Raw genomic sequence first — 15,870 nt, forward strand, 5'->3', positions numbered from 1 at the left:
CCTGGCCGCTGTCACCTTACCCTGGTGAGCCATCTCCCCCAACAGTATCCAAAACGGTATACCTGTTTTGGAGGGAGATGACCGCAGGGGACCCCTGCACTGCTTTCCTACTCTTCCTCTGTCTGTTGGTCACCCATTCACTATCTCCCTCAGTAATTTTTATCTGTGGTGTGACCAACTCACTGAACGTGCTATCCACGACTTCCTCAGCATCGCGGATGCTCCAAAGTGAGTCCATCCGCAGCTCCAGAGCCGTCAAGCGGTCAAACAGTAGCTGCAGCTGGACACACTTCCTGCAGGTGAAGGAACCAGGGACACAGGAAGGATCCCTCAATTCCCACATCCCACAAGAGGAACATGACACTGGTCTGGGATCTCCTACCATGACTTAACCCTTAAGTTAGCTTAACAACAACTACAATGTCAAGAAAAAAAAAGGAAAGAAGAACTACTTACCTGTTGGCTGTGACTTCGTGCCTCCAGCAGCTGCAGTAGCTCGATCCTCCTCCTCGTCAACTTGCTTGCCCTCCTCACAGTGCCTCCTTTTTTTTTGGTTAGAGGAGGAGGGAGGGAGGGAAACAGGGAGACCGCACAGTCAGTAAGGAGTTAACAGGGAGACCGCACAGTCAGTGAGGAGTTCACAGGGAGACCGCACAGTCAGTGAGGAGTTCACAGGGAGACTGCACAGTCAGTAAGGAGTTCACAGGGAGACCGCACAGTCAGTGAGGAGTTCACAGGGAGACTGCACAGTCAGTAAGGAGTTCACAGGGAGACCGCACAGTCAGTAAGGAGTTAACAGGGAGACTGCACAGTCAGTGAGGAGTTAACAGGGAGACTGCACAGTCAGTAAGGAGTTCACAGGGAGACCGCACAGTCAGTGAGGAGTTCACAGGGAGACCGCACAGTCAGTAAGGAGTTCACAGGGAGACCGCACAGTCAGTAAGGAGTTCACAGGGAGACCGCACAGTCAGTAAGGAGTTCACAGGGAGACTGCACAGTCAGTAAGGAGTTAACAGGGAGACCGCACAGTCAGTAAGGAGTTCACAGGGAGACTGCACAGTCAGTAAGGAGTTAACAGTGAGACTGCACAGTCAGTGAGGAGTTCACAGGGAGACTGCACAGTCAGTAAGGAGTTAACAGGGAGACCGCACAGTCAGTAAGGAGTTAACAGGGAGACTGCACAGTCAGTAAGGAGTTAACAGGGAGACTGCACAGTCAGTAAGGAGTTAACAGGGAGACTGCACAGTCAGTAAGGAGTTCACAGGGAGACCGCACAGTCAGTAAGGAGTTCACAGGGAGACTGCACAGTCAGTAAGGAGTTAACAGGGAGACTGCACAGTCAGTAAGGAGTTAACAGGGAGACCGCACAGTCAGTAAGGAGTTCACAGGGAGACTGCACAGTCAGTAAGGAGTTAACAGTGAGACTGCACAGTCAGTGAGGAGTTCACAGGGAGACTGCACAGTCAGTAAGGAGTTAACAGGGAGACCGCACAGTCAGTAAGGAGTTCACAGGGAGACCGCACAGTCAGTAAGGAGTTCACAGGGAGACTGCACAGTCAGTAAGGAGTTAACAGGGAGACTGCACAGTCAGTAAGGAGTTAACAGGGAGACCGCACAGTCAGTAAGGAGTTCACAGGGAGACTGCACAGTCAGTAAGGAGTTAACAGTGAGACTGCACAGTCAGTGAGGAGTTCACAGGGAGACTGCACAGTCAGTCAGGAGTTAACAGGGAGACCGCACAGTCAGTAAGGAGTTCACAGGGAGACTGCACAGTCAGTAAGGAGTTAACAGGGAGACTGCACAGTCAGTAAGGAGTTCACAGGGAGACCGCACAGTCAGTAAGGAGTTCACAGGGAGACCGCACAGTCAGTAAGGAGTTCACAGGGAGACTGCACAGTCAGTAAGGAGTTAACAGGGAGACTGCACAGTCAGTAAGGAGTTAACAGGGAGACTGCACAGTCAGTAAGGAGTTAACAGGGAGACTGCACAGTCAGTAAGGAGTTCACAGGGAGACCGCACAGTCAGTAAGGAGTTCACAGGGAGACTGCACAGTCAGTAAGGAGTTAACAGGGAGACTGCACAGTCAGTAAGGAGTTAACAGGGAGACCGCACAGTCAGTAAGGAGTTCACAGGGAGACTGCACAGTCAGTAAGGAGTTAACAGTGAGACTGCACAGTCAGTGAGGAGTTCACAGGGAGACTGCACAGTCAGTAAGGAGTTAACAGGGAGACCGCACAGTCAGTAAGGAGTTCACAGGGAGACTGCACAGTCAGTAAGGAGTTAACAGGGAGACTGCACAGTCAGTAAGGAGTTCACAGGGAGACTGCACAGTCAGTAAGGAGTTCACAGGGAGACTGCACAGTCAGTAAGGAGTTCACAGGGAGACCGCACATTCAGTAAGGAGTTAACAGGGAGACTGCACAGTCAGTAAGGAGTTAACAGGGAGACTGCACAGTCAGTGAGGAGTTCACAGGGAGACTGCACAGTCAGTGAGGAGTTCACAGGGAGACCGCACAGTCAGTAAGGAGTTCACAGGGAGACTGCACAGTCAGTAAGGAGTTAACAGGGAGACCGCACAGTCAGTAAGGAGTTCACAGGGAGACTGCACAGTCAGTAAGGAGTTAACAGGGAGACTGCACAGTCAGTAAGGAGTTCACAGGGAGACCGCACAGTCAGTAAGGAGTTCACAGGGAGACCGCACAGTCAGTAAGGAGTTCACAGGGAGACTGCACAGTCAGTAAGGAGTTAACAGGGAGACTGCACAGTCAGTAAGGAGTTAACAGGGAGACTGCACAGTCAGTAAGGAGTTCACAGGGAGACCGCACAGTCAGTAAGGAGTTCACAGGGAGACTGCACAGTCAGTAAGGAGTTAACAGGGAGACTGCACAGTCAGTAAGGAGTTCACAGGGAGACCGCACATTCAGTAAGGAGTTAACAGGGAGACTGCACAGTCAGTAAGGAGTTAACAGGGAGACTGCACAGTCAGTGAGGAGTTCACAGGGAGACTGCACAGTCAGTGAGGAGTTCACAGGGAGACTGCACAGTCAGTAAGGAGTTAACAGGGAGACTGCACAGTCAGTGAGGAGTTCACAGGGAGACCGCACAGTCAGTAAGGAGTTAACAGGGAGACCGCACAGTCAGTAAGGAGTTAACAGGGAGACTGCACAGTCAGTAAGGAGTTCACAGGGAGACTGCACAGTCAGTAAGGAGTTCACAGGGAGACCGCACAGTCAGTAAGGAGTTAACAGGGAGACTGCACAGTCAGTAAGGAGTTAACAGGGAGACTGCACAGTCAGTAAGGAGTTCACAGGGAGACCGCACAGTCAGTAAGGAGTTCACAGGGAGACCGCACAGTCAGTAAGGAGTTCACAGGGAGACTGCACAGTCAGTAAGGAGTTAACAGGGAGACTGCACAGTCAGTAAGGAGTTAACAGGGAGACTGCACAGTCAGTAAGGAGTTCACAGGGAGACCGCACAGTCAGTAAGGAGTTCACAGGGAGACTGCACAGTCAGTAAGGAGTTAACAGGGAGACTGCACAGTCAGTAAGGAGTTAACAGGGAGACCGCACAGTCAGTAAGGAGTTCACAGGGAGACTGCACAGTCAGTAAGGAGTTAACAGTGAGACTGCACAGTCAGTGAGGAGTTCACAGGGAGACTGCACAGTCAGTAAGGAGTTAACAGGGAGACCGCACAGTCAGTAAGGAGTTCACAGGGAGACCGCACAGTCAGTAAGGAGTTCACAGGGAGACTGCACAGTCAGTAAGGAGTTAACAGGGAGACTGCACAGTCAGTAAGGAGTTAACAGGGAGACCGCACAGTCAGTAAGGAGTTCACAGGGAGACCGCACAGTCAGTAAGGAGTTAACAGGGAGACCGCACAGTCAGTGAGGAGTTCACAGGGAGACCGCACAGTCAGTGAGGAGTTCACAGGGAGACTGCACAGTCAGTAAGGAGTTCACAGGGAGACCGCACAGTCAGTGAGGAGTTCACAGGGAGACTGCACAGTCAGTAAGGAGTTCACAGGGAGACCGCACAGTCAGTAAGGAGTTAACAGGGAGACTGCACAGTCAGTGAGGAGTTAACAGGGAGACTGCACAGTCAGTAAGGAGTTCACAGGGAGACCGCACAGTCAGTGAGGAGTTCACAGGGAGACCGCACAGTCAGTAAGGAGTTCACAGGGAGACCGCACAGTCAGTAAGGAGTTCACAGGGAGACCGCACAGTCAGTAAGGAGTTCACAGGGAGACTGCACAGTCAGTAAGGAGTTAACAGGGAGACCGCACAGTCAGTAAGGAGTTCACAGGGAGACTGCACAGTCAGTAAGGAGTTAACAGTGAGACTGCACAGTCAGTGAGGAGTTCACAGGGAGACTGCACAGTCAGTAAGGAGTTAACAGGGAGACCGCACAGTCAGTAAGGAGTTAACAGGGAGACTGCACAGTCAGTAAGGAGTTAACAGGGAGACTGCACAGTCAGTAAGGAGTTAACAGGGAGACTGCACAGTCAGTAAGGAGTTCACAGGGAGACCGCACAGTCAGTAAGGAGTTCACATGGAGACTGCACAGTCAGTAAGGAGTTAACAGGGAGACTGCACAGTCAGTAAGGAGTTAACAGGGAGACCGCACAGTCAGTAAGGAGTTCACAGGGAGACTGCACAGTCAGTAAGGAGTTAACAGTGAGACTGCACAGTCAGTGAGGAGTTCACAGGGAGACTGCACAGTCAGTAAGGAGTTAACAGGGAGACCGCACAGTCAGTAAGGAGTTCACAGGGAGACCGCACAGTCAGTAAGGAGTTCACAGGGAGACTGCACAGTCAGTAAGGAGTTAACAGGGAGACTGCACAGTCAGTAAGGAGTTAACAGGGAGACCGCACAGTCAGTAAGGAGTTCACAGGGAGACTGCACAGTCAGTAAGGAGTTAACAGTGAGACTGCACAGTCAGTGAGGAGTTCACAGGGAGACTGCACAGTCAGTAAGGAGTTAACAGGGAGACCGCACAGTCAGTAAGGAGTTCACAGGGAGACTGCACAGTCAGTAAGGAGTTAACAGGGAGACTGCACAGTCAGTAAGGAGTTCACAGGGAGACCGCACAGTCAGTAAGGAGTTCACAGGGAGACCGCACAGTCAGTAAGGAGTTCACAGGGAGACTGCACAGTCAGTAAGGAGTTAACAGGGAGACTGCACAGTCAGTAAGGAGTTAACAGGGAGACTGCACAGTCAGTAAGGAGTTAACAGGGAGACTGCACAGTCAGTAAGGAGTTCACAGGGAGACCGCACAGTCAGTAAGGAGTTCACAGGGAGACTGCACAGTCAGTAAGGAGTTAACAGGGAGACTGCACAGTCAGTAAGGAGTTAACAGGGAGACCGCACAGTCAGTAAGGAGTTCACAGGGAGACTGCACAGTCAGTAAGGAGTTAACAGTGAGACTGCACAGTCAGTGAGGAGTTCACAGGGAGACTGCACAGTCAGTAAGGAGTTAACAGGGAGACCGCACAGTCAGTAAGGAGTTCACAGGGAGACTGCACAGTCAGTAAGGAGTTAACAGGGAGACTGCACAGTCAGTAAGGAGTTCACAGGGAGACTGCACAGTCAGTAAGGAGTTCACAGGGAGACTGCACAGTCAGTAAGGAGTTCACAGGGAGACCGCACATTCAGTAAGGAGTTAACAGGGAGACTGCACAGTCAGTAAGGAGTTAACAGGGAGACTGCACAGTCAGTGAGGAGTTCACAGGGAGACTGCACAGTCAGTGAGGAGTTCACAGGGAGACCGCACAGTCAGTAAGGAGTTCACAGGGAGACTGCACAGTCAGTAAGGAGTTAACAGTGAGACTGCACAGTCAGTGAGGAGTTCACAGGGAGACTGCACAGTCAGTAAGGAGTTAACAGGGAGACCGCACAGTCAGTAAGGAGTTCACAGGGAGACTGCACAGTCAGTAAGGAGTTAACAGGGAGACTGCACAGTCAGTAAGGAGTTCACAGGGAGACCGCACAGTCAGTAAGGAGTTCACAGGGAGACCGCACAGTCAGTAAGGAGTTCACAGGGAGACTGCACAGTCAGTAAGGAGTTAACAGGGAGACTGCACAGTCAGTAAGGAGTTAACAGGGAGACTGCACAGTCAGTAAGGAGTTCACAGGGAGACCGCACAGTCAGTAAGGAGTTCACAGGGAGACTGCACAGTCAGTAAGGAGTTAACAGGGAGACTGCACAGTCAGTAAGGAGTTCACAGGGAGACCGCACATTCAGTAAGGAGTTAACAGGGAGACTGCACAGTCAGTAAGGAGTTAACAGGGAGACTGCACAGTCAGTGAGGAGTTCACAGGGAGACTGCACAGTCAGTGAGGAGTTCACAGGGAGACTGCACAGTCAGTAAGGAGTTAACAGGGAGACTGCACAGTCAGTGAGGAGTTCACAGGGAGACCGCACAGTCAGTAAGGAGTTAACAGGGAGACCGCACAGTCAGTAAGGAGTTAACAGGGAGACTGCACAGTCAGTAAGGAGTTCACAGGGAGACTGCACAGTCAGTAAGGAGTTCACAGGGAGACCGCACAGTCAGTAAGGAGTTAACAGGGAGACTGCACAGTCAGTAAGGAGTTAACAGGGAGACTGCACAGTCAGTAAGGAGTTCACAGGGAGACCGCACAGTCAGTAAGGAGTTCACAGGGAGACCGCACAGTCAGTAAGGAGTTCACAGGGAGACTGCACAGTCAGTAAGGAGTTAACAGGGAGACTGCACAGTCAGTAAGGAGTTAACAGGGAGACTGCACAGTCAGTAAGGAGTTCACAGGGAGACCGCACAGTCAGTAAGGAGTTCACAGGGAGACTGCACAGTCAGTAAGGAGTTAACAGGGAGACTGCACAGTCAGTAAGGAGTTAACAGGGAGACCGCACAGTCAGTAAGGAGTTCACAGGGAGACTGCACAGTCAGTAAGGAGTTAACAGTGAGACTGCACAGTCAGTGAGGAGTTCACAGGGAGACTGCACAGTCAGTAAGGAGTTAACAGGGAGACCGCACAGTCAGTAAGGAGTTCACAGGGAGACCGCACAGTCAGTAAGGAGTTCACAGGGAGACTGCACAGTCAGTAAGGAGTTAACAGGGAGACTGCACAGTCAGTAAGGAGTTAACAGGGAGACCGCACAGTCAGTAAGGAGTTCACAGGGAGACTGCACAGTCAGTAAGGAGTTAACAGTGAGACTGCACAGTCAGTGAGGAGTTCACAGGGAGACTGCACAGTCAGTAAGGAGTTAACAGGGAGACCGCACAGTCAGTAAGGAGTTCACAGGGAGACTGCACAGTCAGTAAGGAGTTAACAGGGAGACTGCACAGTCAGTAAGGAGTTCACAGGGAGACCGCACAGTCAGTAAGGAGTTCACAGGGAGACCGCACAGTCAGTAAGGAGTTCACAGGGAGACTGCACAGTCAGTAAGGAGTTAACAGGGAGACTGCACAGTCAGTAAGGAGTTAACAGGGAGACTGCACAGTCAGTAAGGAGTTAACAGGGAGACTGCACAGTCAGTAAGGAGTTCACAGGGAGACCGCACAGTCAGTAAGGAGTTCACAGGGAGACTGCACAGTCAGTAAGGAGTTAACAGGGAGACTGCACAGTCAGTAAGGAGTTAACAGGGAGACCGCACAGTCAGTAAGGAGTTCACAGGGAGACTGCACAGTCAGTAAGGAGTTAACAGTGAGACTGCACAGTCAGTGAGGAGTTCACAGGGAGACTGCACAGTCAGTAAGGAGTTAACAGGGAGACCGCACAGTCAGTAAGGAGTTCACAGGGAGACTGCACAGTCAGTAAGGAGTTAACAGGGAGACTGCACAGTCAGTAAGGAGTTCACAGGGAGACTGCACAGTCAGTAAGGAGTTCACAGGGAGACTGCACAGTCAGTAAGGAGTTCACAGGGAGACCGCACATTCAGTAAGGAGTTAACAGGGAGACTGCACAGTCAGTAAGGAGTTAACAGGGAGACTGCACAGTCAGTGAGGAGTTCACAGGGAGACTGCACAGTCAGTGAGGAGTTCACAGGGAGACCGCACAGTCAGTAAGGAGTTCACAGGGAGACTGCACAGTCAGTAAGGAGTTAACAGTGAGACTGCACAGTCAGTGAGGAGTTCACAGGGAGACTGCACAGTCAGTAAGGAGTTAACAGGGAGACCGCACAGTCAGTAAGGAGTTCACAGGGAGACTGCACAGTCAGTAAGGAGTTAACAGGGAGACTGCACAGTCAGTAAGGAGTTCACAGGGAGACCGCACAGTCAGTAAGGAGTTCACAGGGAGACCGCACAGTCAGTAAGGAGTTCACAGGGAGACTGCACAGTCAGTAAGGAGTTAACAGGGAGACTGCACAGTCAGTAAGGAGTTAACAGGGAGACTGCACAGTCAGTAAGGAGTTAACAGGGAGACCGCACAGTCAGTAAGGAGTTCACAGGGAGACTGCACAGTCAGTAAGGAGTTAACAGGGAGACTGCACAGTCAGTAAGGAGTTCACAGGGAGACCGCACATTCAGTAAGGAGTTAACAGGGAGACTGCACAGTCAGTAAGGAGTTAACAGGGAGACTGCACAGTCAGTGAGGAGTTCACAAGGAGACTGCACAGTCAGTGAGGAGTTCACAGGGAGACTGCACAGTCAGTAAGGAGTTAACAGGGAGACTGCACAGTCAGTGAGGAGTTCACAGGGAGACCGCACAGTCAGTAAGGAGTTAACAGGGAGACCGCACAGTCAGTAAGGAGTTAACAGGGAGACTGCACAGTCAGTAAGGAGTTCACAGGGAGACTGCACAGTCAGTAAGGAGTTCACAGGGAGACCGCACAGTCAGTAAGGAGTTAACAGGGAGACTGCACAGTCAGTAAGGAGTTCACAGGGAGACCGCAAAGTCAGTAAGGAGTTAACAGGGAGACTGCACAGTCAGTAAGGAGTTCACAGGGAGACCGCACAGTCAGTAAGGAGTTCACAGGGAGACTGCACAGTCAGTAAGGAGTTAACAGGGAGACCGCACAGTCAGTAAGGAGTTCACAGGGAGATTGCACAGTCAGTGAGGAGTTAACAGGGAGACTGCACAGTCAGTATGGAGTTAATCAGGAGACTGCACAGTCAGTAAGGAGTTAATCGGGAGACTGCACAGTCAGTATGGAGTTAATCGGGAGACTGCACAGTCAGTAAGGAGTTAATCGGGAGACTGCACAGTCAGTAAGGAGTTAACAGGGAGACTGCACAGTCAGTGAGGATTTAATCGGGAGACTGCACAGTCAGTAAGGAGTTAATCAGGAGACTGCACAGTCAGTGAGGATTTAATCGGGAGACTGCACAGTCAGTAAGGAGTTCACAAGGAGATTGCACAGTCAGTGAGGAGTTGATCGGGAGACTGCACAGTCAGTAAGGAGTTAACAGGGAGACTGCACAGTCAGTGAGGATTTAATCGGGAGACTGCACAGTCAGTAAGGAGTTAATCAGGAGACTGCACAGTCAGTGAGGATTTAATCGGGAGACTGCACAGTCAGTAAGGAGTTAATCAGGAGACTGCACAGTCAGTAAGGAGTTAATCGGGAGACTGCACAGTCAGTAAGGAGTTCACAAGGAGATTGCACAGTCAGTAAGGAGTTGATCGGGAGACTGCACAGTCAGTAAGGAGTTAACAGGGAGAATGCACAGGCAGTGAGGAGTTCACAGGGAGACCGCACAGTCAGTAAGGAGTTAATCGGGAGACTGCACAGTCAGGAAGGAGTTAATCGGAAGACTGCACAGTCAGTAAGAAGTTAACAGGGAGACTGCACAGTCAGTAAGGAGTTAAGTAGGGTTTTAAAGGAAGTAGGTGAGCACATTGCAGATGCCCGAACTGTAATCTTTCAAAGTTCTCTAGATTCAGGAACTGTCCCTCTGGATTGGAAAATTTCACATGTCACTCCGCTTTTTAAGAAAGGAGAGAGAGGGAAACCAGGGAATTATAGACCAGTTAGCCTAACATTTGTTTTGGGGAAAATGCTGGAGTCTATAATTAAGGATAGGGTGACTGAACACCTCGAGAATTTTCAGTTAATCAGAGAGAGCCAGCATGGATTTGTGAAAGGTAGGTCGTGCCTGACAAACCTGATTGAATTTTTTGAAGAGATGACTAAAGTAGTGGACAGGGGAATGTCAATGGATGTTATTTACATGGACTTCCAGAAGGCATTTGATAAGGTCCCACATAAGAGACTGTTAGCTAAGATAGAAGCCCATGGAATCGAGGGAATAGTACGGACTTGGTTAGGAAGTTGGCTGAGCGAAAGGTAACAGAGAGTAGGGATAATGGGAAGGTACTCACATTGGCAGGATGTGACTAGTGGAGTCCCACAGGGGTCTGTCTTGGGGACTCAATTATTCACAATATTTATTAACGACTTAGATGAAGGCATAGAAAGTCTCATATCTAAGTTTGCCGATGACACAAAGATTGGTGGCATTGTAAGCAGTGTAGATGAAAACATAAAATTACAAAGGGATATTGATGGATTAAGTGAATGGGCAAAACTGTGGGAAATGGAATTCAATGTAGGCAAATGTGAGGTCATCCACTTTGGATCAAAAAAGGATAGAACAGGGTACTTTCTAAATGGTAAAAAGTTAAAAACAGTGGATGTCCAAAGGGACTCAGGGGTTCAGGTACATCGATCATTGAAGTGTCATGAACCAGTGCAGAAAATAATCAATAAGTCTAATGGAATGCTGGCTTTTACATCCAGAGGACAAGAGTACAAGGGGGCAGAAGTTATGCTGCAGCTATACAAAACCCTGGTTAGACCGCACCTGGAGTACTGTGAGCAGTTCTGGGCACCGCACCTTCGGAAGGACATATTGGCCTTGGAGGGAGTGCAGCGCAGGTTTACTAGAATGATACCCGGACTTCAAGGGTTAAGTTACGAGGAGAGATTACACAAATTGGGGTTGTATTCTCTAGAGTTTCGAAGGTTAAGGGGTGATCTAATCGAAGTTTATAAGATATTAAGGGGAACGGATAGGGTGGGTAGAGAGAAACTATTTCCGCTGGTTGGGGATTTTAGGAGTAGGGGGCACAGTCTAAAAATTAGAGCCAGACCTTTCAGGAGCGAGATTAGAAAACATTTCTACACACAAAGGGTGGTAGAAGTTTGGAACTCTCTTCCATAAACGGCAATTGATACGAGCTCAATTGCTAAATTTAAATGTGAGATAGATAGCTTTTTGGCAACCAAAGGTATTAAGGGATATGGGCCAAAGGCAGGTATATGGAGTTAGATCACAGATCAGCCATGATCGTATCAAATGGCAGAGCAGGCATGAGGGGCTGAATGGCCTACTCCTGTTCCTATGTTCCTATGTTCCTATAATCGGGAGACTGCACAGTCTGTCAGGAGTTAATCGGGAGACTGCACAGTCAGTAAGGAGTTAATCGGAAGACTGCACAGTCAGTAAGGAGTTAATCGGGAGACTGCACAGTCAGTAAGGAGTTAATCGGAAGACTGCACAGTCAGTAAGGAGTTAATCGGGAGACTGCACAGTCAGTAAGGAGTTAATACGGAGACTGCACAGTCAGTGAGGAGTTAATCGGGAGACTGCACAGTCAGTGAGGAGTTAATCGGGAGACTGCACAGTCAGTAAGGAGTTAATACGGAGACTGCACAGTCAGTGAGGAGTTAATCGGGAGACTGCACAGTCAGTGAGGAGTTAATCGGGAGACTGCACAGTCAGTAAGGAGTTAATCGGGAGACTGCACAGTCAGTAAGGAGTTAATATGGAGATTGCACAGTCAGTCAGGAGTTAACAGGGAGACTGCACAGTCAGTAAGGAGTTAATCGGGAGATTGCACAGTCAGTCAGGAGTTAACAGGGAGATTGCACAGTCAGTCAGGAGTTAACAGGGAGACTGCACAGTCAGTAAGGAGTTAATCGGGAGACTGCACAGTCAGTGAGGAGTTAACAGGGAGATTGCACAGTCAGTCAGGAGTTAACAGGGAGACTGCACAGTCAGTAAGGAGTTAATCGGGAGACTGCACAGTCAGTGAGGAGTTAATCGGGAGACTGCACAGTCAGTCAGGAGTTAACAGGGAGACTGCACAGTCAGTAAGGAGTTAATCGGGAGACTGCACAGTCAGTAAGGAGTTAATCGGGAGACTGCACAGTCAGTGAGGAGTTAACAGGGGGACCGCACAGTCAGTGAGGAAGAAGCTAATCACCACTTTGGAGCCTCGTTCCTTCGAGACACGAACAGGGGAGGGGGAATCTGAACTGAACTTACTTACACGTTTATGAACTTGCCTTTCCAGCTGATCATCGTGAAGCAGGCAGACGTGACAGAGGGCCGATTCCAGCAGTTCCTGGTTGAAGACAAGAGCCCCAATGGGGGAGCCTCCTACCCAGATTTCCTTTATCATATTCACATCGGCATTCAGCAGTCGCTGCAGTAGCAGCCCTCCAGCCCCAGTGCCAAGGAGCACTGGCAGACAGGGAGATCGAAGGGCCAGCAGGTCCCCAGCGGAACATGCAGCCAGCAGTGGGAGCGGGCTTTGTTGTGTCTCAGGCATCTGCCTACCTGGTTTCAGGTGTACATGTGAAGCTGGTTGTATGACTGGCCAACAGTGTGACTCTGAAATGAATGCTTACGCACACAGTATAAAACACCATGGAGCTCTGATGACATGGTACACTGAGAGGGCTGGGCGTTTGTGCAAGCATCATCCACATCTCTTTGTGAGTTAACATCTGGAAACAGGCTCCAAGCTCTTCGTTCCACACCACACACCGATATTCCTCCCGTTTTACAATGATTGGAAGCAGAGTTGAGCAGCAAGTTTGCTTCTCAGGGCTCCAAACACAAAGATATTGTCCAGCAGTTAAACTCCACTCCATACACAGTTAAACTGACAGCATCATCCTCTTTGTCCCACCGGTCCACCTGTGAGTCTTTCACCAGTTTGAACTTGTGAGAACTTTGGACTAACTTTGAAGAGCGACAGAAAGAACAGCAATTAAACAAAGTCTTAAGTTAAATCCACCAGATTTCAGTGATGTTTGAAATTCAAATGCTTTGTTTTTTGGCCTCGGTTTATTTTCTCCGTTTCCAACAGTCTGTCAGGGCTTCCGGGGGTTGCTAACAAATTGGATTGCGACATGCTCCTCAGGCATATCACCTTGGCAGCCTTGCAACCAAAAGACCAGAGGAATTTCCCCCATCGGTCAGGGCTGCAGTCGAACCCTGGTCTCAAAAGATATAGGGCAGATGACCTCACCCAGTTCTGGATCCTGTTCTCCCGCGAGTCTGTCTGTTCAAAGGGAGAAGGAGGATGCTGTTGGTTTAACTGTGTGTTGAGTGGAGTTCCATCAGATATCGCTGGGCATATTTCTTGCCCCTGCGAGTGGCAAAGTGAAACTCTCTGTATTCCAGGTGAATGCCAGAACTGTTTAGTCAATAAAGCTTCGGAGGTCCAACACAGACCAGGGAACCCACGAAAAGAAAAGCCCAAGTTCTGTCCAATTTGTGAGCTTTGCTTTCTGTCGTGATTGAGTGTTTGTTGGGGGTTGTTGGTCCAGTGACGTTTGGCACTTGTGGGCTGACGGTGGGTTAACTCGATATTGTAACATTAAGATACTGAGAGTAGTGATTTTTGATTCATCCGATACAAGGTACCTAAGAACATAAGAAATAAGAGCAGGAGTCGGCCATCCGGCCTCTCGAGCCTGTTCCGCCATTCAATAAGATCATGGCTGATCTTCGACCTCAACTCCACTTTCCTGCCCGATCCCCATATCTCTTCGAGTCCAAAAATCTATCGATCTCAGCCTTGAATATACTCAGTGACTGAGCATCCACAGTCCTCTGGGGTAGAGAATTCCAAAGATTCACAACCCACTGAGTGAAGAAATTCCTCCTCATCTCAGTCCTAAATGCCCGACCCCTTAGCCTGAGACTATGCCCTCCTAGTTCTAGACTCTCCAGCCAGGGGAAACAGTCTCTCAGCATCTCCCCTGTCAAGCCCTCGAAGAATATTATACATTTCAATGAGATTACCTCTCATTCTATTCCAGGGGATACAGGCCCACTTTACTCAATCTCTCCTCCTAGGACAACCCTCTCATCCCACGAATCAATCTAATGAACCTTTGCTGCACTGCCTCCAAGTATATCCCTCCTTCGGTAAGGAGTCCAAGGTTGAGGGGGTGGGGGAGGAGGGGGAAGGTCCTCTGTCTCCCAATAGCACTCGCAACCTTGCCATTTACTTTATGCCTCAAATTTCCTCGGTGTCTGTACATTTTTTTTTATTCGTTCACGGGATGTGGGCGTCACTGGCGAGGCCAGCATTTATTGCCCATCCCTAATTGCCCTTGAGAAGGTGGTGGTGAGCCGCCTTCTTGAACCGCTGCAGTCCGTGTGGTGAAGGTTCTCCCACAGTGCTGTTAGGAAGGGAGTTCCAGGATTTTGACCCAGCGACGATGAAGGAACGGCGATATATTTCCAAGTCGGGATGGTGTGTGACTTGGAGGGGAACGTGCAGGTGGTGTTGTTCCCATGTACCTGCTGCCCTTGTCCTTCTAGGTGGTAGAGGTCGCGGGTTTGGGAGGTGCTGTCGAAGAAGCCTTGGCGAGTTGCTGCAGTGCATCCTGTGGATGGTGCACACTGCAGCCACAGTGTGCCGGTGGTGAAGGGAGTGAATGTTTAGGGTGGTGGATGGGGTGCCGATCAAGCGGGCTGCTTTGTCCTGGATGGTGTCGAGCTTCTTGAGTGTTGTTGGAGCCGCACTCATCCAGGCAATTGGAGAGTATTCCATCACACTCCTGATTTGTGCCTTGCGGATGGTGGAAAGGCTTTGGGGAGCCAGGAGGTGAGTCACTCGCCGCAGAATACCCAGCCTCTGACCTGCTCTTGTAGCCACAGTATTTATGTGGCTGGTCCAGTTCAGTTTCTGGTCAATGGTGACCCTCAGGATGTTGATGGTGGGGGATTCAGTGATGGTAATGCCGTTGAATGTCAAGATGTGGAGATGCCGGTGATGGACTGGGGTGGACAAATGTAAGGAATCTTACAACACCAGGTTATAGTCCAACAAATTTATTTTAAAATCACAAGCTTTCGGAGATTATCCCCTTCGTCAGGTGAATGAGTGAAAGGTTCTCAAATCGCATATCTTATATTAGGCTGGGACACCATCACACCAATCAAAAGGTGTCGTTGGTGTTCAGACAGATTCGCCACGGAGAACAGTACGTCCCAGTACACTGAATATACATTGTGTCAAATTACACAGACATGCAGACGCTGCGACAACGGATGAACGGACACCGCGCAACAATCGCCAGACAGGAGGGTTCCCTCCCAGTCGGGGAACACTTCAGCAGTCAAGGACATTCATCCACCGACCTTTGGGTCAGCGTTCTCCAAGGCGGCCTTCGAGACACACGACAACGCAAAATCGTCGAGCAGAAATTGATAGCCAAGTTCCACACCCATGAGGACGGCCTCAACCGGGATCTTGGGTTCATGTCACGCTACACGTAACCCCACCAGCAAGGGGAAAAAAAAAGTTATCTTTTTAATATTCTCTCTCTCTGCCATTTGGGTCTCTTTCTCTCTGTCTGTGTAATTTGACACAATGTATATTCAGTGTACTGGGACGTACTGTTCTCCGTGGCTAATCTGTCTGAACACCAACGACACCTTTTGATTGGTGTGATGGTGTCCCAGCCTAATATAAGATATGCGATTTGAGAATCTTTCACTCATTCACCTGACGAAGGGGATAATCTCCGAAAGCTTGTGATTTTAAAATAAATTTGTTGGACTATAACCTGGTGTTGTAAGATTCCTTACAGTTGAATGTCAAGGGGAGGTGGTTAGACTCTCTCTTGTTGGAGATGGTCATTGC

General features: G+C 49.7%; 1 protein-coding gene across 1 annotated transcript in view; it reads left to right on the plus strand.

Annotated features, from left to right (window-relative positions):
• LOC137335797 (protein transport protein Sec24C-like) overlaps positions 1-13,467 on the plus strand; it is a 101,402-nt gene extending 87,935 nt beyond the window's left edge. Inside the window, exon 22 of the mRNA XM_068001217.1 lies at positions 12,277-13,467. Within this exon, the coding sequence (XP_067857318.1) occupies positions 12,277-12,417 (141 nt within the window). The 3' untranslated portion in view covers positions 12,418-13,467. The remainder of the gene's footprint in view (positions 1-12,276) is intronic.
• Positions 13,468-15,870: the final 2,403 nt, after the last annotated feature.

This window comes from Heptranchias perlo, chromosome 20 (genome assembly GCF_035084215.1).
Source record: "Heptranchias perlo isolate sHepPer1 chromosome 20, sHepPer1.hap1, whole genome shotgun sequence".
Classification (NCBI taxonomy): domain Eukaryota; kingdom Metazoa; phylum Chordata; class Chondrichthyes; order Hexanchiformes; family Hexanchidae; genus Heptranchias; species Heptranchias perlo.